The sequence below is a fragment of the Aethalodelphis obliquidens genome, unplaced genomic scaffold (assembly GCF_003676395.1).
Source record: "Aethalodelphis obliquidens isolate GAN/ISIS:26980383/991018 unplaced genomic scaffold, ASM367639v1 scaffold28, whole genome shotgun sequence".
NCBI classification, from domain to species: domain Eukaryota; kingdom Metazoa; phylum Chordata; class Mammalia; order Artiodactyla; family Delphinidae; genus Aethalodelphis; species Aethalodelphis obliquidens.
Genome location: NW_020837972.1, coordinates 4,420,562 through 4,443,187, shown reverse-complemented (window position 1 = coordinate 4,443,187; position 22,626 = coordinate 4,420,562). Strand labels below are relative to the sequence as shown.

At 50.0% G+C, this 22,626-nt stretch overlaps 1 protein-coding gene and 1 long non-coding RNA gene across 9 annotated transcripts in view; one reads left to right on the top strand and one right to left on the bottom strand.

The window, feature by feature from the left end:
- TPST2 (tyrosylprotein sulfotransferase 2) overlaps nucleotides 1-22,626 on the bottom strand; it is a 56,235-nt gene that overhangs the window by 4,122 nt on the left and 29,487 nt on the right. Inside the window, exons 1-6 of one of the 8 annotated variants that reach the window (XM_027124430.1) lie at nucleotides 18,302-18,327; nucleotides 16,356-16,427; nucleotides 11,036-11,941; nucleotides 6,842-7,058; nucleotides 1,493-1,543; nucleotides 536-574 (exon numbers count right to left, since the gene is read on the bottom strand). In XM_027124430.1, coding sequence (XP_026980231.1) covers nucleotides 536-574; nucleotides 1,493-1,543; nucleotides 6,842-7,058; nucleotides 11,036-11,877 — 1,149 coding nt within the window. In that variant the 5' untranslated portion in view covers nucleotides 11,878-11,941; nucleotides 16,356-16,427; nucleotides 18,302-18,327. Of the gene's footprint in view, nucleotides 1-535; nucleotides 575-1,492; nucleotides 1,544-4,493; nucleotides 4,541-6,841; nucleotides 7,059-11,035; nucleotides 11,942-16,355; nucleotides 16,428-18,301; nucleotides 18,328-22,626 lie in introns of those variants that run through there. The other 7 variants (XM_027124431.1, XM_027124437.1, XM_027124433.1 and 4 more) reach the window with 7 other exon arrangements.
- Nucleotides 15,150-18,148, top strand: LOC113629731 (uncharacterized). The gene is made up of 3 exons (XR_003436667.1): nucleotides 15,150-16,121; nucleotides 16,753-18,021; nucleotides 18,101-18,148. It is a non-coding gene; the product is annotated as an uncharacterized LOC113629731 (long non-coding RNA).

The following is a 22,626-nucleotide window of genomic DNA, read 5'->3' as shown; positions in this document are numbered from 1 at the left end:
CGAGTGCCACAACTACTGAAGCCTGTGAGCCTAGAGCCTGTGCTCCGCAACAAGAGAAGCCACCGCAATGAGAAGCCCGCTCACCACAACGAAGAGTAGCCCCTGCTCGCTGCAACTAGAGAAAGCCCATGCGCAGCAATGAAAACCCAATGCAACCAAAAATAAATAAATTTATATAAAAAATTGTATTCGAAGGGAACAATTCCATAGAGGCCCCCCCAGCCCTCGCCCCATAGAAGAGAGGCAAAATCAGGATGATAGGTGCATGACATCATTTGAAATATTGCAAAATATTGCAAAAGTTACACAGGGCAACAGTTAAGTAATTGGTGACACATAATGCATTCCAGAGAAAACTATGTAGCCATCGAAATGGCCACGTGAGACCCCCAAGATGGAAAAACAGTAAGAAAGTAAAACAAAGCAGCTCATACAATGGAATTGCAAGGCACATAAAAATGCATATCCAGGTGGGCAAAAAAAAGACTGTATGCAAAAATGAAAAGAGTTTCAGATTGTGGCTAATTCCCCTTACCCCACTTCTGTTTGTTGTTCTTGTTACATCCTCTTTGGGCTAAAACAAATAACAGATTAGTGCTGATTAAGTCTGGCAATATTTTTTCACAGTGGCAAGAGATGGGTTTCTGATTCCCACAAAGGGAGTGTGGACTCATCCCCAAAGGACCAAAATCTCATTGCCTGACCCATTAGAGTCTTGTGAGTTTGATGATTAAACTGGGGATTAGCGTAGGGTGACCCCACCCTTTCCTGGCCAAGTTAAATAAAACACACACACAAACTGAAACTACTGATTGTAGCATCACCACCCTTCATTTAAAAAGGAGCACTTTGGTACCCAACGGAGGATGCTATGGCAGTCCTGGGAGCGGTTCTTGACAAGATTCAGGGACAGCCTCCATGGACACGCCCAGGATGCATGGGAGGCCAGCCTGTGGGGATGCGTGTGGGGACACAGGACTGTATTGTGTCTACTTTTGCACACATACCTGCATCACATGACCCTCATTTTTTGGTAGACTGGTGAAATTTTTGTGCTGGGCTGGGAACTGCCACTTCATACTTTTTTATTTTGGCCACACAGTGCGGCACGCAGAACTTCCCTGACCAGGGATCAAACCCACACCCCTGCAGTGAAAACACGGAATCTTAACCACTGGACCTCCAGGGAAGTCCAGGAACTGCCACTTTAAATGAAGCTGAATTTAAGGCTAGAGGCAGAAAGTTTGACAGAAAGTCCCCACTAAGTTCCTCCAACTGCTTGCAAGCCAGGGGACAAGGAAGGGACTCAGGCTGAAGGGCTACTGAGATGTCGCTCCAGGTGGATCAGACACTTGAGAGCCTCTGACCGGAATCCCACCCCCATCCAATTTTCTGATGGACAAACCATCAACCATATGAGAGAAGTGAAGTGTTCAAGGGCACAGAGGGCACCACAGAGTGGTGACGCAGAATTCCCCCTGGGGTTTCTGACCTGAAGATAGCCTTTCAGATTGGCTGGTGTTTTATAGTCCCCTTTCAAGACCTAGGAAAGAAAAAATTATCGCTATTGTAGAAATGATCAAAAAATAAAATTGAGTCCATCCTTTGCACACCCACCCATCCATCCGGGTACCCACCCATCCACCCTCCCATCCATCTACCTCTCCATCCACCCACACCCCCCCCCATCCACCCTCCCATCCACGCCCCCCATCTACCCTCCCGTCCACCTACCCACCCATCTACACACCTATCCATCCATCCACCCAACCCACCCATCCACTTATCCACCTGCTCACCCATGCATCCATCCAACAAACATGTATTAATAAGCTCCTCTTATTCTGGCATTATTCTAAGCTCGGGGGTGGGGAGGGGGTTGGGGGCCATTACAACACTGCCCAGACAATTAGAAGTCCCATCCTCCTGGAGCTTCCGTTCTGGAGTGGGGAGGGCCAGACAATCCACAAGTGACAACACAATTAAACAAGAACATATCAAACCATGGGAAGTACTACAAGGAAAGTACGTGATTAGGAGTGCCCAGGGGGCTTCTTCTGAATGGGTGGTCAGAAAGGGCCCCTTGGAACGCATGGCCTTTGTGCTGAGACCTGAGTGACAAGGATATCCTGCCAGGCTACGCTCTGAAGGAGAAGCATTCCAGCCAGAGGGCACAGAGAGGACAAAGGCCCTGAGGTGGGAACCAGAAAATTCCAGGCCTTTCCAATATCTCTCGAAATACAAGGCACTGGATAGACCAGCACTGTCCAATAGAATATAATGTGAACCTAGTCTGTAATTTAAAATTTTCTAGTAGCCACATTTAAAAACAAAGTGAAACAGGTGAAATTAATTCTAGTGGTTTTTTTTTTTTTTTTGGCCACACCGCGCAGCTTGTGGGATCTCAGTTCCCCAACCAGGGATGGAGGAACCTGGACCCTCAGCAGTGAAAGCGTGGAGTCCTTACCATCGGACCTACAGGGAATTCCCTATAGTGGTATTTTTTATTTAACCTGATATAGCTAAAATATTAATACTTCAACATGTAATTGATGGGGTTCAGGGCAGGTTGCCCCCAAATCTACCACTTTGGCATATTCATTATTTTGAATTAAAGTTATTTAAGAAACAGCCGGTGCCAGAAGGACACTCTGACCCTCCTTAGTGCCCTTGAGAGCAGGGAATAAATCTCCCAGGTGAAAGGTACCCTCCCCGCAACAGGAGGTAGAGAGCCATCCTTATCACCAGAGATGGAGAAATCAGGGCCAAAAGGGCTGTGTACACAAACCTTGTTACTTCTTCAGTAATTTACTACCCCAAGCCCAGATGTCTTTGTCCTATCAGTACTTCACAAATGTATTCTTTCTTCATCTAAAAGGTATGAAAGATGCCTGCTTTGGCCCCTTCTTATGAATCTCCTATTTTTATGAGCCCCTGTATGTACGATATTAAATTTGTTTTGTCTCCTATTAATCTGTCTTATGTCAATTTCATTATCAGACCAGCCAAAGAACCTAGAAGGGAAAAAGGGAAAAGTTTTCCTTCCCTCTGTAATCAATATAAAAATGATTAAGGAGAAGTTTTACATGCTTTTGGGGGGTACGAGGACCTCAAAATCCAGTGTGTGTTTCACACTTCCACGGCACCTTTCAGTTTGGACTCATCACATTTCACTGGTCACATTTCAGTGGTCACACAAGCCTAGTGGCTGTAATGAACAGCACAGGTACAGACAGTTTCATTAGCACTGGGATCATTTCAGAACCGAGTGTACTGCCTAGGATCCAGTACAGGAACGTTCTGTGCCTTCAGTACACACACACACACACACACACACGCACACACACACACACACACACACACACACCCTTGTGGCTTTCAACGAGGGGACTTACCTTTGTAGTTACAGCAAAACCACTGTAAAGACTAAATAAGGTGTCTGGCACTTGTTAAAACTTGTGGAACCCCCAAGGAGTAAAGCTCTTTTGTTTCGTTTTTGTTTTTCCTTTTTTTGCTTTCTTGATTTTATTTTAAAAGTACACAGGGTCACAAAACTAGAGCAAGTTTTTGGCTTTTTTTAAACCAAATTTAGTTCTTACAAATGTAAAAATCTGCCCCGTTGGATATTTAAGCCAGAAACTTGAAATACAAAAAATCACTTTTGAAAGTGACCCTATCAATTCTCTACTTGCATAGATAGATGAAGTGTCAAAATATTTCTTCTCAGTAGTACAAGTGTATTTGTCACAAAAATTCAGTTAGGGATGAGAATAAGTGAATCAGGGAATTGTGGTTCTCTTAACACTTGTGTCATTAAATAAGTTAGTAGAAAACAGAGTTTTTCTTTGGGGAGTAAACCTCTTTGGAAGAAACCCAGAGACATCTTCTGTTTTAAATAAACAACAGAGCTCCAAACAGCTGTTCCTACCCATCACTGCTCATCAGAGTTTTTTTTATACAACACCCAAGGTCAGGCCTTACTCTGGGAGCTTCTGACCCATAGTCTAGGACCTGCCAGGGGCCTCTGCCTTTTAGACGGACTTCAGAGGAGCTGGGCCCCTGGCTAAAAAAGCAGGTAAGGAGAGGCCAGCTTTCTCTGATGCCCTCATCCTGTCCCAGCCACCCCTTCTGAGAAGCATTTGGGGGCTGGATTTCAAGGTCATCACCAGTTGCTGCTGCTTTTTTAATCCCGTTAATGAATTTTAAAAAATAATAAATTTATTTATTTATTTTTGGCTGTGTTGGGTCTTCATTGCTGCGCGCGGGCTTTCTCTAGTTGCAGTGAGCAGGGGGCTTCTCTTCGTTCCAGTGCGCGGGCTTCTCATTGCGGTGGCTTCTCTTGTCGTGGAGCACGTGCTCTAGGCACGCAGGCTTCAGTAGTTGTGGCGCACGGGCTCTAGAGCGCAGGCTCAGTAGTTGTGGTGCACGGGCTTAGTTGCTCTGCAGCATTTGGGATCTTCCCGGACCAGGGCTCAAGCCTGTGTCCCCTGCATTGGCAGGTGGATTCTTAACCACTGCGCCACCAGGGAAGTCCCTAATCCTGTTAATGAATTTTTTATTATGAAATATAGCATGTATACAGGAAAGTATATAAAGCGCCTAAGTACAGTTTAAAGAATGATAACTATTATTAAATAGTAAACATTGAAATTAATAATATTTAAAACAAAAATAATAAAATCATAAAAAAAAAGCCACATCCAGGTTGCCAACACCCACGCTCTCCATGCACTCTGGGTATCTACCTTGGATCCCTGAGTATTTCCACAAGTAGATGTTTACAAAATCAACTAATGTCGGGGGAAGAGGAAGTAATGAGACGTATAGATGGGCTTGCATTTCAAGGACAAGGGCAGAGCTGCCTACGCTCAGTGTTAGTAAATTCTCTCCGTTAAAAAGAAAGCTTGCAGGAATTCCCTGGTGGTCCAGTGGTTAAGACTCCACACTTCCCATGCAGGCAACACGGGTTCAAGCCCTGATCAGGGAACTAAGATCCCACATGGCGCACGGCGTGGCCAAAAAATAGAAAAAGAAAGAGTGAGAGAGAGAGAGAGAGAGAGAGAAAGCTTGCACGTGTTAAGGACTTGTTGGCATCAAATGGAGTCTTTCTCCTTGAGTCCACTGAAGAATTAAAGGAGAATAAAGAGTAATGACTCTCTCCCTTTCTGATTCAATACAAGAACTGTTGGGTTGGGAGCAGGGGAGGTGAAATCGGTGAAGGGGGTCAAGATAATATAAAATAAACAAGCCACAGGGATGTAATGTACAGCACGGTGATTATAGTCGGTAATATTGTACTGCATATGTTGTAAATTTGTACAGTGACAGACAGTGGGTAACTAGACTCAAATTGTAGTGATCGTTTTGCCATGTGCACAAATATCAAATTGTTCTGTCATACACCTGAAACTACAATAATATAATAAGTCAGTTATAAGGCAATAAGAGAAAGAAAAAAAAGAACTGTTTGCTTTCTAAAATCAGCACGTGCTCAGAAATGCCAAACTCGGGCTTCCCTGGTGGCGCAGTGGTAAAGAATCCGCCTGCCAGTGCAGGGGACACGGGTTCGAGCCCTGGTCCAGGAAGATCCCACATGCCGCGGAGCAACTAAGCCTGTGCGCAACAACTACTGAGCCTGCGCTCTAGAGCCTGTGAGCCACAACTACTGAAGCCCATGTGCCACAACTACTGAAGCCCGTGCGCCTACAGCCCGTGCTCCGCAACAAGAGAAGCCACCACAATGAGAAGCCCGTGCACCACAAGAAGAGTATCCCCTGCTCACTGCAACTAGAGAAAGCCTGCGCGCAGCAATGAAGACCCAATGCAGCCAAAAATAAATAAATTAAATAAATAAATTTAAGATGCGTGCCTTTTCTTCTCTAGTTCAACAGACCAAACACAAAGTAGTTCTCTGAAAGTAGAATCAGAGGACTTTAGAATTAATTTTTAAAAAAAGAGAGAAAAAAAGAAATGCCAAACTCAGCTTAAATTAAAACTCTGGGTCTCAATGACATAAGGGGTAGGAGGGCACTTCCTCAGGCCTGGGTCCCATGTTCAGATATTTTCATTAACTTCGTGTCTCTGAGGAAGTCAGAACACAGCAACCAGAGTAAAGGAGAAGTGACAGTGACATGTAAATAATATCGACTTGGTAACTGTTCCACACCCAGGATTAGCCTACTTCTATGCTCCAGAAACATCTTCTCAAAGTCATTTCCCCTTGACCACCTACACTAAGGAGAACTTAAAAAGTAATTTAAACCACCCTAAACTTACATTTGTCTGAGAAGTAAATATTAAACCTTATGGGGGCAGGGACTTCCCTGGCGGTCCAGTGGTTAAGACTCTGCTTCCACTGCAGGGGACATGGTTTCCATCCCTGGTTGGGGAATTAAGATCCCACATGCCTTGAGGCAGGGCCAAAAATAAATAAATAAAATTAAAAATTAAACCTTACGGGGGCAATAAAGGGACTATCATTTATTTATTCACACCCAGTCTCAACAGAGACTTGAAGTGCTTTACAAACAGACGAACAAACAGCCAGGGAAGCAGGGGGGAAAGGGTAAATCAAAGTACAGAAATGGGATGGAATTAGTGCACGAATGGGCCTGCCGTGAGATGCTATACAGTGTGAGAGGCAGGCTACCAGTTGGTTTTGAGCTTCCTTGTGGCCCAGGCAAAAATGGAAATACAAGTAGCCATACGGATCACCGTGTCCCTGAGACAGAAACAGACCAGCTGCATAGGAATCAAGAAACTAAGTGTTTTCTGGGGTAGCTGGAGCCTCCACCCCCACCACAGCCTGAGCACGCATCTCCCCGTGTGCACGTGCACTCACCCGGTGTGTGTTGTTGATGACGATGGGATCGGGGTTGCCGTAGTTGGGCGGGTTTGCATAGGGGTCATAGCCAAGCCGAGCCAGCATGGGGGCGATCTGGGCCATGTCCCTCAACACATCCCCAGGGATGTGGCCAGTCCACTTGGAGAGAGCTTCCAGGTTCACGGGCTTGATGACCTGGTCTGTGGATCGCTCGATCCTGGGGAGAGAGGACGGGCTGGACGGGGCACGGGCAGACCCAGGTGGTGCTCAGGTGGGCTCCCTGCTCAGGGACTCTGGGGCAGCAGGAAAGGTTGGGGGGACTGGTCCCCAGGGCCCACTCGGCTCTTATCAAGTATAAGAATGTGGGCAAGTCATATGGCCTCCTCATACCTGCTCTGTACAATGGGGATAAAAGCATGGGGTGGGAAGCTGGGAGAAAGGGCTAGACAAGGCACACCACTTCAGTGGTGTTGAAATTCTGCTTCCTTGACCTGACTTTTTAAAAATTACTTTTTATTTATATGACTAAGATGAGTATTTTGTTCTTGAGAAGTAATTCTAAGACACAAATGGTAAGGCGAATAGCCCCTGGGGTCACCACTCTGAGTCCTTCAGCTCCCTACAGGGACCTGACCATAGCATTCTGAAGCGTACCCTACCAATCTGTTTTCTGTACTTTTAAAAACAGAGTGGCTAAGCGCAGACTCAGGGGCCAGACTGCCTGGGTGCAGATGCCAGCTCTACCAACACGGGCTGTGTGGCCTTGGGAGACTGACTGAACCTCTCTGAGCCTCAGTGTCCTCACCTGTAAAATGGGAATCATAATAGTACTTACCTCACGGGGCTGTTCTGAGGAGTAAATGAGTTAATAATAAAAGAGTATCTGGTACATTTTAAGGTCTCGGTGTTAGCTCTCTCTTTCTCTCTCTCCCACACATATACACACTGAAAATCTGTGGTTTTGCTTGCAGATTTAAAAACAGAAATTATATACTATACATAGTACTGGTTTATAGGTGGGGTGTTTTTTTTTTCTCTGCTCTCTCAATACCTCATTCTTTTTCCATTCCCCTAAAGATGGATATTTACGTTGTTTCCATTTTGCTGTTAGGATGAAACAGTCATCGTCTTATATCTGCTTCCTTGCTCTCCCATCCAACAGGGTTACCAAGCTGTGTGAGTCCTGATGATCTTATCAATTATAGTTCAGAGGCTTTACAGGATACAGGGTGGGGAACTCCTAGGATCGAGGACCTATTTCTAGATGCTTCCATCCCAACTAAGAGATAACTTGGGAACAAAGAACAGAAGCAGACAGATGGAGCAAAAGGAAGATGGGGAGGGGGGGTGAGGGGAACTGGGGAGGGGAGAGGGTGTGGACTGGTGGGGAGGGCATGGATCTGGAGTCTGAAGACCCGGATTTAAATCTCAACTCTAGCCAGTGTGTCAAAAAATCACAAATACGGATCTAGGTATTTTCACCATAAACGTCTTCACTGTAAGCAGTTTCACCCCACAATTGGCCATAAGGCCATTCTGCCATAAAGGATAAAATCGCTGGTTGACAGCTGCATTACACGAGAAAATGATAACATATCAGTTTCTGCAAATCCTTCAGTGAGCTAATCCAAGCCAGATTCTGTTAGAATTTTCACCGTTTTCAAGACACATCAGGGATCCAGTAACCATTCCTTTCTGAGGGGACAGGAGGAGCTTGGTTCTTCTTTTGCCTCTTTTTTTTTTTTTTAATTGAAGTATTTACAATGTTGTGTTAGTTTCTGGTATGCAGCAAAGTGATTCAGTTATACATACGTGTGTGTGTGTGTGTGTATTCTTTTTCATATTCTTTTCCATTACGGTTATTACAGGATATTGAATATAGTTACCTGTGCTATGCTGTAGGTCCCTGTTGTTTACCTATTTTATATACAGTAGTGTGTATCTATTAATCCCAAACTCCCAATCCATCCCTCCCCTACACCCTTCCCCCTTTGGTAATCCTAAATTTGTCTTCTACATCTGTGAGTTTGTTTCTTTTTCATGAATTAAGTTCATTTGTGTCATATTTTAGATTCCACATATAAGTGATATCAGACAGTATTTACCTTTCTCCGTCTGACTTAATTCACTTAGTATGATAATCTCTAGGTCCATCCACGTGGCTGCAAATGGCGTTATTTCATTCTTTTTTGTGGCTGAGTACCATTCTATTGTATATACGCCTCATCTCCTTTATCCATTCATCTGTCGATGGACACAGGCTACTTCCATGTCTTGGCTACTGTGAGTAGTGCTGCTATGAACATGGCCTCCAATGTCTAATACTGTGTGATAAATCTGGCGAAGATGGCAGGAGAGAGAAAGTAAGTGTATCTAAATTAGCTAAAGAATCATCATTAATGCTCTCGAAGGCAGCTGTCCCTTTCCTATGAACCACAGCTCAGTAACCTTTTGGTTTTGACAGGTGGGAGGGATAACTGTGCTCAATGAAGTATTTGCAGAAACTGATATGTTATCATTTCCTAGAGTAATGAAACCGGAACTGTCAATCAACCAGTGATTTCATCTTTTATAACAAAACGCTTGTTGCGAAGATGTTTACAGTGGACATACCAGACATGATCAAACATGTGCCTGGCCTTTGCCACAAGCCTTGTGTCTCCAGGACTTCACAGGACAGAAATCACATAGATACATCCCAGAACTTGGATAGGAGCCAGGCTTGATACGAGTCAATAAACAAAGTGTCCAAAAACAGATGTTAAATAGAATATGGTGATCGTGTAGTGGAATATTATGCAGCCATTCAAAATGATGTCACTGCAGAGTGCTGGGGGCCATGGGCAAGCGTCCCAAATACAAGGTGAAGAAAGGTTACACAGGAACATGACCAGCAGGACTCCAGTTTTATCAATATACCCTGATCAAGGACCACCAAGCCACAAATCAAAATCTGGGTGTTGGGATTATGGGTGGTTTTTCTTTCCCGTTTTATGTATTTTCCCAATTTCCTGCAATCAGGATGTATTCCTTTGGTCATCTGATGTCTTGTCATGATGATTTACAAAAATCCCGGCTCCAGCACCAACTGGTGGGGGTACCCAGCCCATGGGCACTTCGCTGCCAGGAGCTGCTGAGAGCCTCCCGCTCTGCTCAGGGATCAGGAGCTCTTGGGGGCAGAGCCTGGGAGGGTCCAGCCATGAAAGAAATGGGAGGCGTTGTCCCAGGAAGGACCGCCCTTCCACTGGGCTGTTAAAGATGCTTGCAACTGACCAGGATGGAGACGTGGGGATGGCACACTCTGGTGCTGCACTGTCTCAGGAAAGGCACAGCCTCCTCAAAGGAGGAAGGCAGACAGCAAGGGACAGAAAGGGAGGGAGGATAGGTCCCAGCCACGGAGGGCTTGAGAACACAGGCACTGGAGTCCAACAGACCTGCATTCAAATCCTGGCACCACCCTTTGCTAGCTGTGTGGCCTTAGGCCAGTAACTTTCCTGAGACTCAGTTTCTCCATCTGTAAAATGGGGATAAGAGCAGTTCCTATGTTATAGGTGGCTGTGGGGATTAAAGGAATAATGATTGTTTGTGGCTTCACTCAGTGCTGGCCACACAGCAGACACTCAATAAACGAGAGTGAAGGTGAGCCTGACGAGTAATTCCAATAAAAGCAAGATCAACACTGAAACGATGATAACGGGAATAAACCACCTAACGTGTATTAACCCATTTGATTAATAGGGATTAATAGGGATAGATTCTATCCCTATGCTACAGATGAGGAAATGAAAGCACAGAGAGGGAGAGTTACTTGCTCAAGGTCACACAGCTAAAAAGTGGCAGACCTGGGATTCAAACCCAGACAGCCTGGTTCCAGAAACTATACTCTCAAACTTTACCTGCTACAGCTCACTACAAAGCATATTCACAGTTTGGAGAGGAGTGACTGCCCCATTTTTTGGATAATAAAGCCGAAATTCAGAGAGGTACAGTGACTTATTCAATGCCACAGAGCTATGAGGTGGGAGATCTGGTTCAAGGCTGTGCTCTTAACCACTCTCTTCCCAGATCTTCTCCAGTACAACAGAGGAGGCTCAGAGAGGCACAGTGACTTGCCCAAGGCCACACAGCTTGGAGGGGCAGAGCCGACCTTCCCACTGAGCGTCTCTGACTCCAGGATCAGGGGTCTGAGCGGAAGGTGGGGGCTCCACTCACTTGGACAGGGAGACGCCGCCGGGCTTGCCGATGAGGTCCTCATGGTGCAGGACGGAGTCGCTCCAGGAGATGCCGAGGAAGTCGAGGATGAGCTTGAGGGAGCGCCGGGGGTGCAGTACCAGCTGCTCGTAGTACACGGGCAGGCATTTGTCCGCGCCCACCTCCATGCACTGGGCGTACATCACCTCAATGGCCTTGTTCCACTTGGCGAGGCAGTCACGGTAGCTGCTGAGGTCGAAGCCGGCAATGGTGACCTTGCGGGTGATCATGGAGTGCACGGAGGCCCGGCCGTCCCGCACCATCAGCAGGAACTTGGAGTTGGGAAACAGGCGCGACAGGTAGACAGAGGACTTGAGCGTGAAGGGGTCTTTGTTGCAGAGGACGCGGGCCGGCTCTCCGTGCTTGGCGATCACCTCCAGGATGAAGGCCTGCATGGCAGCGTCCAGCACCTCGTCTGTCACACCCGCCTCTTCCAGCCGCAGCTTCTCCCGGCCCGACTTGGACCAGGCCTGGCGCATGGCCAGCACGCGGGGGATGATGCGGGTCTCCTCCCCGCAGCGCACCTCGGGGTGGGCGTCCAGCATCGCACGCATGAGCGTGGTGCCACTCCGGGGCACGCCCCCCACGAAGATGAGCGGCATGGCCTTGCCGTAGCGGTACTCCACGTGGTCCGAGCCCACCATCACCAGGTCCTCCTGCTCCGGCCGCATGGCCCGCCGGGGGCCCCGGGGGCCCCCCAGTGCCACCCGGCACTCCAGCACCTGCTGCCCCAGCTGGACCGCCAGCACCAGGGCCAGGGCGAAGCCGGCTGCCAGCAGTGCCCTCCGCACCGACAGGCGCATGCTGGGCCCGGGGCAGGGGGCGCGCTTCAGCGACAGGTGGGCGGGAGCCCCGCCGGGCTCACATCTGGGGAGAGAGAGGGACACGGGCGGTCAGGGAGGCCTGCGGGCTGCAGGCGCTTTACCATCCAGACCCCAAGAGCAGCAAGTATGAGGGTGCTGACGTTCAGAGCAGAACGCTGCAACCATCTTAATTCATGAGATCCTCCAACAACCGTAAGCGTAGCTGCTATTATTACCTCAGGGGGCCCGATGGCCTGGGTTCAAATCCCTCCTGGCTACTTCCTAGCTGTGAGATCTTGCCCAGTTCCTTAACCACTCAATGCCTCAGTTTCCCCAACTGATAAATGGAAAGAGTAATAATTCTTTCAAAAATGGACTTTCTTGAAATACATTTATGTGAAATTCTTTGAAATGTGAAAATAATAAAACACTAGAACATCAGATTTCAGCAGCACACTCGTTTGATAAAGACATGGGTTTTGCCTGTTTTGTTCACGGCTGTCTCCCCAGCTCCTAGCACGGTGCCTGGCCCCTAGTAGATGCTTAACAAATATTTACAGAACGTGCTTGGGTCCAATGAGCGTGGCCTGGCACAGAGTATGTGCTAGGAAATGATTATGGTACAGCGAGGAGGGAATCAAGGTACAAAGCGACTGTTCACCGTTGTCCAGCTGGAAAGCGGCCGAGCCAGGGTCCATGATTTTGACCCAGGCCAGCAGGCTCATCAGCTGGCTCTGTGTCTGCTCTGAGTGACCACAGTCTGCCTCTGCAGGAGAGGCTTTTCAGAAGGTGCAAAATATCCTGGTCTGGGCTTCTTCCAGAATCGCCGTCCGTTCGTTCAGCCTTCACTCGGAAGCAATAAAAAGGTTTCAGGCACCTGCTCAAGGCTGGAGACAGGACAGTGGACGAGACAGCCAGGCCTCTGGCCTCAAGGAGCTTACAACTGAGTGGGGGATGTGGACGGTACACAAGCTACCGCCAGACCGTGATAATGACTTGCAAAGAAATAAGCTGGACACCATGAGAGAGATCAAGAAGGGGAAGGAAGAGGGAGGTTAAGGAGGACTTCTTGGAGGAGGTGACGTCCAAGCTGAGACCTGGATGAGAGGGAACTGGCGGTGTGAAAATGTGTGGGAAGGGTGCTCCAGGCAGAGGGAACGGAGAGTGCAAAACCCCAAGATGGGAGAGAGAGGGTTTGGTGTGTTCAAGAACCTGAGAGGAGGCTTCTGGGGCTGGAGCGGAGGGAAGGGGAAGATGGGGTGCAGCTGCCAGGCATGTCCTCAGGGGATGGGGAAGGAGCTGGACTTACTCTACGGGCAGCCCCTGGGGAGAGGGCCTGCAGGGGTGGGAACGGAGGCGGGGAGGTCAGTCAGGAGGCTCCTGCCCGTGTCCTGCGGAGACTTGGGGATGCTCAGACTGGGGGGGTGACGTGCGAACAGGGGGAGGGGATGACTTAGGACATGAATTATGACCCTGAGCCTAGCTCCTCACCCCTCCCAAATGTCACTAATAAAGATGATGAGACCTCAATGCCAATTCTTTAGGTAGGGGCTGGTTTCAAAGAGTAGGGGTCCACCCAGCCCAGCCACCCCTTCTCTAGTCACTCAAATGTCAGATCTATCCTCCTCCCCAATTCACCCTCAAGGCCCTTTGATTACGCAACCTCAGCCCAACGCAAAAGGTGCAGACCCAGATGCTGGACAGACAGCCCACCTCCGACCACCCAGCCCTTCTCTGCCTCACCCCCGCTGTGTTTCAGAACCTTCGTTTCCTCTCTCACCTCCTTCTAGAATCCAAGTGAGAGCCTGAGGTCTCTGGGCATTCAAGAAGTCAGACAGACCTGGGTTCAAATCCCAGCTCTGCCATTTCCTGTGTGGCTGTGTGAGCTTGGGCAACAGACTTCACTTCTCTGAGCCTCATCTGTAAAATGGGTCTAAGAGTGTCCACCTCAAAGGGCTATTATGAACATTAAATGACCCCCTTTAAGAACTTAAGAATGTGCCCGGCACATTGGGAGCATTTGAAAGAATATTAGCCATGATCACTGACTGGTTATTCATTTACCCCAACATTTCATGCGTTCCTACTGTGTGCGGGAGTTGGGCTATGGAGTTAAGAGACACAGCCTCAGCCCCCCGAGTCCACTCATACTGTGGACCCACACTAGGAAGGGGGGTGACAGGTTCGACCTGTGTAGGTGAGGGAAGGCTTCCTGTAGGAGGCAGCCCTTGTGCCGAGTTCTAAGCAGTGGACAGGGAAGTTCTGAACAGCCAGGTGGAGAAGAGAGAGAAGGGAGTTCCTGGCAAAGGGAACAGCCAGTGCAAAGTAACAGGCAGGAAAGAGCCCAGCATGCCGGGGGGTTCAGGTGGCTTGGCGGATGGGACAGGGTCTGAAGGGAAAGGAGTGGGAGGCGGCCTTCTTCTTTGGATGGGAGGTTCACCGGAAACCACTAAAGGACCCGGCTGGCAGCTGGACCAATCCACCCACAAGGGCCTGGGCTGCCTGGGGCCCCTCAGGCCATAGCAAGTGGAAAATAAACATCAAAGCTGAAGAAGCACACAGCCTGGGGCCTGGGGTCGAAACTGCTAAGAGGCCCCGGCATTTCCTGGCCATGTGTCTTTGGGAGAGTCACTTCCTCCATCTAAGCCACAGTTTCCTCAGCTACAAAGACGGGTGGGTCCACTGACCTCAAAGGCTGCTGTGAGGATTCTAGAAGCAACTGACAAAGCAAAGATGAGTCTCATCCGGGGGTTGCTGGCTTCTCTGAGCATCAGAAAATAGCTGGGGACCCTCTCCCCAGAAACCTGAGCCTATCATATGCTGCTGAAACTGTTGGCAGTTAATGTGTACACTGGATTCATGTCTGGCATGGGGAAATCTAATTCCAGGGCTACTTTCAGCGGGGAAGCAGGCTGGACAGGACACAAAGTCCCTCAGAAATCCCTCTATGGAGCTCTCGGCTTCTTTAAATGCTCACTGAAATTCTCCCCTTAGACCTGAGAGTAGAATTCTGCCAATGATTATTATTTCAGCGTCAAAACCCTGGGGGACTGTCAATCACACTTTAGCTTGAATTAGTACAATCACCCTTTCTTCCTGACACTTGGTGGGGAGTGAGAGACTGAAGCTTTGGGGAACAGATGGCGATGGGGGATGCAGAGAAAGGGAGAAAAGGGGATAATTTGGGAAAGTGGTTTCCAAAAAGGATAGACACAGTGTGCCTGCCCTCGCGCGCGCGCGCGCGTGCGTGCGTGTGTGTGTGTTTATGTACTCTTCGAGCTTCTGTTTGGGGTTGGAAGTGACTTGGATACTAAATACCAGGGGAAAAGGCCTGGAAGAAGGGATAGACAGAATTTTTTTAAATGTTATCAACTCATGAGTTTTGCTTAATACTGAGCATTCATCTGGCTACAGCACTTCAAAACAAAGCACTGAGTTGTGTGTTTTTACATTGACTGAGCACGTCCTCTGCTAAAGCTTATTCCATGCCTCACATAGCGGGATCCTCTCCGCCACCTCTGGGGTAGGGATGCCTCCTGCCCAGCAAGCAGCTCAGAGAGAAGAGGCAACTAGCCCGAGATGGATGGCATGGCTGGAGTGGCAGGCCTGGGTCAGACCAGGCTGCGGCTGAGCTGTTCACTGTACTTGGACAGCACCCAGTGAAGGGCTCATCTCAGTCACCAGGAGAAAACAGCTCAAAGCGGGCAAGTCAGCCGTGAGGAGGAGACTGCACAGACCTGGAGGATGGCTTGAGAAGCAAAGGCAGGGCCACTTGGCAGAGGGAAAGCCGCTGGGAGCCTAGGAAGCAGAAGGTGGCCTCCTGACCACCCAGAATCAGAGACTCCGCCCATTCCAGGAAGGGCCAGAGGGCCCAGCCCAGGGACTCTGGCCTGCCCTCCGTCCCCACCACCCTGTTGGACCCTGTCGAGGGAGGTGTCCCGGCATCCTGGCAGTGAGGATGGTGGCTAAGACCCTCAGACTTGGAGTCTTACAGCCCCAGGTTCAAATCCAGCCCCTGCCACTTGCCAGCTGGAGAGCCGGACAAGGGACTTCGCCTCTCTGAGCTTCTGTTTTCTCCTCCAAAAACACGGGGGATGATAAGAAGCTTTGCTCAGGGAGCTGTTATGAGGTTCAGGGAGCTTTTGTGTGAAGGGCAAAGCACGCACGCCAAGAACACTGAGGCTGGAAGGTGGCACGCAGACGGCTGGGTTCTGGCCGTGCTTGAATCTGCCCACGAATGCCGGGTAAGTCCTGCCTGCTCGGGGACTCAGCCTTCTCCCATCTCCAGGAGAATCACGTTCCTAAGGGGTGAGGAAGAACAGAGGCCTGCCCTCTCCACGCTGCTGGGATCCAGCTTTGTCTGGATTTCTAACACAGGAGAGAGCTGCCTGGGGGAGTTTGCTCGGCTGCCCAATCAGGAGGCTGGGGGCTGTCCCTGGAGGAGCCCGGTCTCTGGGGGACCTTCGGGAAGCACTTACCTCCCCTGGACACTCTCATCCCTGGGATCTAGCCCTCGTGGCTGCTTGCTAAGACTCTCCACGGGTTGAGCCCTGCAGAGGCAGAAGAGACGCTGCATTAGGTGCATTAGGGGTGGGTGCTATGGAGAGGGGCTGGGCCCCCTCGGAGGGGCAGAAGGGGATGCTGGGCTTCCCAAGGGTGCCCGACAGTGACTCTGGGAGACGAGCGGCAAGGCAGGGACAGGCCACCTCCGCCCAAGATGTTGAAGCTGGGGTCTAAATTCACTGATTCAGCCAGGGAGTGAACTGGCTCACTTCTCAGGCAGAGGGGTGTCAGCTGAGAACCTGAGCTAAGGCACTGCTGCCTTAGGAAGTAATGGGTCTCTTACAACCGGGCTCTCCCTTCTTCTTGGCCCAGGGACCTTGGACTTCAGGAAAAGTAAATATAACAAGAAGCAACAACCACCACCACTGTACCACGAATCACCATCTGGAATTGCTGGGTATGGTTGAACAGGCTGCGCACTGCTCAACTCCAAAGGGCACTGCGTACCCAGCCTATGACAAATATGGCGCCCCCTGGAGTTGGACAATGCCGTGCCGCCACTGCCACCTAACACTGACCAAATGCCTGCTGTGAGTGCCTTGTGCCATTTAATCCCCCAACGAGGAAAGTACGATACTCCCAATTTTACAGGTGAGGAAATGACACCAAGAGGAAGAGCAACTGACCCGGGGAACCAGGATCGCCATCCACATCTGTGAGACTCTGACGCCCAGCTCTTAACCACTGCATTAAAGGAATGGGCCGTGAACTCATGGGGTCTGGCATGAAGCCTGGCTCACGTGGAACCAATGGGATCTTGGTGTACGTGTCACTGCTATGCCCTTACCATTTACTGGGGGAGGGGGTGGGTGGCAGATTTTTAGTCCAATTCTCGCCTTCTCCCATTTTACAGATGTGAAAATTGAGGTTTGGGAGCAAAAATCTCTTCACAGAGTCACAGATTCTGAGGCTCAACTTCCTTCTGCTTAGTCCCAGCCCAAGAGGTGGGGTGGGGGGCTTTAAGGATGCAGCTCTGGAGTCGGATGATTCCCTGACTAGGTAGATTGTTGTTCTTCCGAGCCTCGGTTTTCCTATGCTGTAAAATGGGCTATTGGGAGGTTTAAACAAGACAATAGCAAATACTCAAAAATCTCAGCAATTATTTTATTTGTGCCATGATGCAAATACATTGGGCGTAGGACCATTTTTGGGGTCCTCTTTCCCTTCCTATTGGCTCTCTCCTTGCCTCTATACAGTTTTTTTTCCTCTCCCTGAAATACCAGGGATTAGTATATCTAACCCCAGGAGGAGAAGGGTTCCCAGACCCTCCCCCTCCTCCCAGCTACAGAATACACAGGCTTGGCATTCCCAGGGCATATGGGTGGCCAGTGAAGAGAAGCCTGGTTCTTGGAATAACAACAACAAACACAATTAGGGACCAGGGCCCTTGAAGCTTTTCCGGAGACGAGATGGCTCAGGCCCAGCTGCCCTCAGGCGGCCCTTGAAATGCCAGAGAGTTCAAGAGGCCTGCCAGGCGGGCAGCTCCCACGGCCCCTTTCAGGGTGGTGAAACGGGGCTGTCAGAGCCTTCAGTCACTCAGAGCTGTGACGCCAAGACTCCGACATGACGCTTTAGCCACAGGTCAGTATTTAAATTTAAATTAAGTAAAATGGGGACCTCCCTGGTGGCGCAGTGGTTAAGAATCCACCTTCCAATGCAGGGGACACGGGTTCGAGCCCTGGTCCAGGAAGATCCCACATGCCACGGAACAACTAAGCCCGTGCGCCACAACCACTGGGCCTGCACTCAAGAGCCTGCGAGCCATAACTACTGAGCCCACGTGCCACAACTACTGAAGCCCACGCATCTAGAGCCTGTGCTCCACAACAAGAGAAGCCACCGCAATGAGAAGCCCACGCACCTCAATGAAGAGTAGCCCGCGCTCGCCGCAACTAGAGAAAGCCGGTGCACAGCAACGAAGACCCAACACAGCCAAAATAAAATAAAATAATTAAAAATAAATAAATAAAGTAAAATTAAATAAAATTTAAAATCCAGCTCCTCATTGGCACTGGTCACAATTCAACAGCCCAGTGGCCCCCTGGGGGCTACCATACTGGGCAGAGCAGAGCTAGGATGGAGGCAGCACATGATGGCCCTTGGGCCAAATCCACCCCTCAGCCTGTTTTGTAAGGCCTGCAAGCTAAGAATGACTTTTACATATTTTTTTTTTTTTAAGGGAAAGAGGAGGAAGAGGATGCGGGGCGGGGCTGGGGGGAGGGGAGGGGGAAGCAGCAGCAATAAGAAAAATTCTACGTGTTCTGCAAAACCTGAAATATTTACTATCTGGTCATTTATAGAAAAAGTTTTCAGGCCCCTGATCTAGAATATTCCCATCATTCACACAAAGTTCTACTGGACCACGCAGACTTGGAAGACACGTGAGAGGCATGGGGAGGGGTCACTGAACCCTCCTTTTCTTGCAGGAGGAACATCAGCATTTATTAAGCACCACTGTACATTTAACACCGGACCAAGGGAGTTCCACACCGCTACCTCATTTTCTCCTCATGGCAGGGCGGAGTGGGGAGGGGGCGCCTTGGTTCTCCAATTTACGGATGACAAACGCCCATGGGGGTTCAGGGTAAGCACGACTGTGCCCAAAAGCGAACCCACCAAGTCAACCGAACCAACCAGCAAACACAAACCCCACGAAAAATGAGGAGGGAACAGACTCAAAATGCCACAGGGGTGGTAGGTGATAATATTTTTCTCCTAAAAACACATGATGTTGGGCTTCCCTGGTGGAGCAGTGGTTAAGAATCCACCTGCCAATGCAGTAGACCTGGGTTCAAGCCCTGGTCTGGGAAGATCCCACATGCGGCGGAGCAACTAAGCCCGTGAGCCACAACTACTGAGCCTGTGCTCTAGAGCCCGCAAACCACAACTGCTGAAGCCTGCGTGCCTAAAGCCCGTGCTCCGCAACAAGAGAAACCACCATAATGAGAAGCCCGCGCACCGCAACGAAGAGTAGCCCCCGCCTGCAGCAACTAGAGAAAAGCCCCGCGCAGCAACAAAAACCCAACGCAGCCAAAAACAAATAAATAAATTTATTTAAAAAAAAAACAAACAAAAAGAACACACGGTGTTGTTATATTACCTTGATCTATATAATAATAAAATGGCTAGTATTTTTTGAATTGTATGCCAGCCATAGTAGGGGGTGACTGTTTGGGCTCAAATCCTGGCTCCACCAGCTACTGGCTGTGTGATCTTGGCAAGTCACTTAACCTCTCTGAGCCTCAGTTTCCTTCTGTACAATGGAGATGACAACAATACCTCCTAGGAGGCTCATGTACGGCCCCAGGGCACTAGAAATGTGGCCAGTGTAAATGTGGAACTAGCCTCATACGAGTATTGGGAAGTATAAATGTTAGAACGTGTTAGAACAGAACCTGGCCCACAGCAAGCGCGCCTTACTAAGAGGGAAAGCCAGTTTCCAAATCTGGTTCTGTCTTAACAATAACGTCCTTGGTCTCATGTCACATGGCTCATAAAACGGGGGCAGCAGGAGAGGATGGGAGAGGACTTTGCTCCCTTCTCACTGACCCATGGGCTGCCCTGAATGACCACTGGAAGGAAGGGGAGGGGAGGGGGGCTGGTCAGTCTTCAAGATGCTCTTAGGCCGGATTCATTCATTCCCCAAATGTTTACTGAGCACGTACTATGCTTGGAAGTAGATGCTGGAACACCTCAAGGGCGGCACACCAAGGCCTCTGCCCTTAAGGAGATGATGTTCTAGTGGGGATCCAGGAAACCAGCACATCAGATAATCACGACTGTGATTGTGTAATGCCCCCCGTGGGAGGGGAAGACATGCCCTAAGGGGTCAGACTCATTTGAACTTTCCAATTCTGCATGATTTCTCCAAGCTCGGCAGATCAAGAGGTTCCCAAGATGGAGGGGCAGGGGTGGGGGGCTGGAGCACAGGACGCCAGCTCAGGGGGCAGGTCATGGCACTTGCAGAGGAGCCTTGGAGGGGTACCTGGTAGCCACATGCCTAAGCTCAGCCATCAGCCTCGCAAGCCCTCTCAGTGGGGACCAACTCCCAAACATTCCATCACCATGGCAACCACCTGCCGCTGGGCCCTGCGACCTCACTGCCCCAAGCCTCCCGAGCAGATTAGGGGAGACCGGAGTTCCCTTCAGGATCCATGGGGATCAGAGACCTCCAACCCACTCCGGAGGGAAGCCAGCCAAGAAGAGCCTGCCAGGATCCAATGGGGCAAGAGGAAGAGGCAAAAGAATAATTCTGAGGTTCTGGATGATGCTTGAGCATAAGGAGCACCGTGAGGTGGCTCAAGAGGAAAGAAGAAAAGCCAGGCTGGGGCGCGGCCTCAGAGTATTAGCTCACACTTACCAAGCACTTTCTGTGCACCAGGTACTGAGCTAAGGGTTTTGCATATATCACGGAATTTTGTCCTCACTACCCTGTCCATGGTCCCATCTGACTCTCCCTTATTAACCATCTCTTTTTTTTTTTTTTTTTGTGGTACGCGGGCCTCTCACTGCTGTGGCCTCTCCTGTTGCGGAGCACAGGCTCCGGACACGCAGGCTCAGCGGCCATGGCTCACGGGCCCAGCCGCTCCGCGGCATGTGGGATCTTCCCGGACCGGGGCACGAACCCGTGTCCCCTGCATCGGTAGGCGGACTCTCAACCACTGCACCACCAGGGAAGCCCCCTTATTAACCATCTCTTTACTGGGGCTCAGAGAGGTAGGTTCACCTGCCCAAGGCCACAGAGCTGGTAAGCAGGAGAGTAAAAGGAAAACCCAAATCTTCCTCTCTCTCCATAGCCCATGCTCCTAGATCCCTCCTTCCTGACAAGCTTTGCATTTTTTTTTAACCTAAAATGATCAAAGCTGGACCCCCACATGCCACCCTGCCTCCCTCTCAGAGGCCCAGTTCAGCACCCTGCTGGCACAAGCTCAGGGTGGGGAGTGATGAGGGCGGAGGTTACTTCTTGGCTCTTGTACTCAGAGGCTGGGTGTCCTGCGTCAATCCAGCTCTCCAAGCCTCAGTGTTACCATCTGAGAAATGGGAGTAACACTTGGGACAAAGAGAGTCACGAGGAATTCCATAACTTCATTGTGCCCAGCACAGACGTGCAAAAACGTCAGCACTGAATATTATGATCATTGTCATCACAGCACGCGGATGAAGACTGGAAGGAACCCGAAGACGAAGAAGCCAGTGGCCCGGTGAGGCGGGGTTGGCAAACTTCTGTGAAGGGCCAGGAAGCCAATGATTTTGGCCCCGTGGGTCAGAGGGTCTGTGACAGCTACCCACTCTGCCTCTGCACCATGAAAGCAGCCAGAAACAGCACATCCAGGAACACACACGGCTGGATTCCAGCGAGACTATTAACGAAATCAGGCGGCAACCTTGATGCGTCCCTCAGGCCATCGTGGGCCAGGCCCCTGCTCTGTACGAGCTCCCAGGGGAACTAGGACAAACTCACAAAACGCAAATGCCGTGGGTGACCGTGGAAGCCGGTGCATATTCGGGTTCTGGGCCCAATCTCAGAAGGCCTAGTGGGAGGACTCAGGCAGCCGGACTCTGGTGAGAAAAATGGACAACTCGGGAAAATATTTGATATTTTTTAGAAAAAGAAATGCATGTGCACACAGAATCATCCGGTGTCTGGCCTGTTGCCAAGTAAAGATTTAAGGAGAGAGACTTGTGTGTGCCTGGCACTTTGCTGTGCATTTTGCCTCTAACAACCCGGGGAGTAGGGCGAGGCACGTTTATTAGCCCCGTTTGACAGAGGCGGAAGCTGAGGCTCAGAGAGGTGAAGCGTGCAGCCCGAGGTCACACAGACAGGAACGGTCTGAGCCTGAAGTGGAACCCAGCTCTGTCTGATGCCAGAAGCCAAGCTTTGAACCATCACCCCCAAACCTCTACCCTGCCCAACTCACAGATGGGGGCGATGCATGTCCAAGGTCATGCAGCTGCCCGGGGCAGTAACCAGCTCAGCCTCTTGGCTCCCGTGTCCCAGGCTTGCCCCCAGCGCCTGGTGCAGCCCTCCCTCTGGGCTTCCTGTTCGGGAACACATGGGCCCCTGCCTGATCAAGAGTATAAACAGGAAAAGGCCAGGGTGACCTTGCAAGGCCCGGGTTTCCTTCACCCACGCCACACAACACACACACACACACACACACACACACACACACACACACACACACA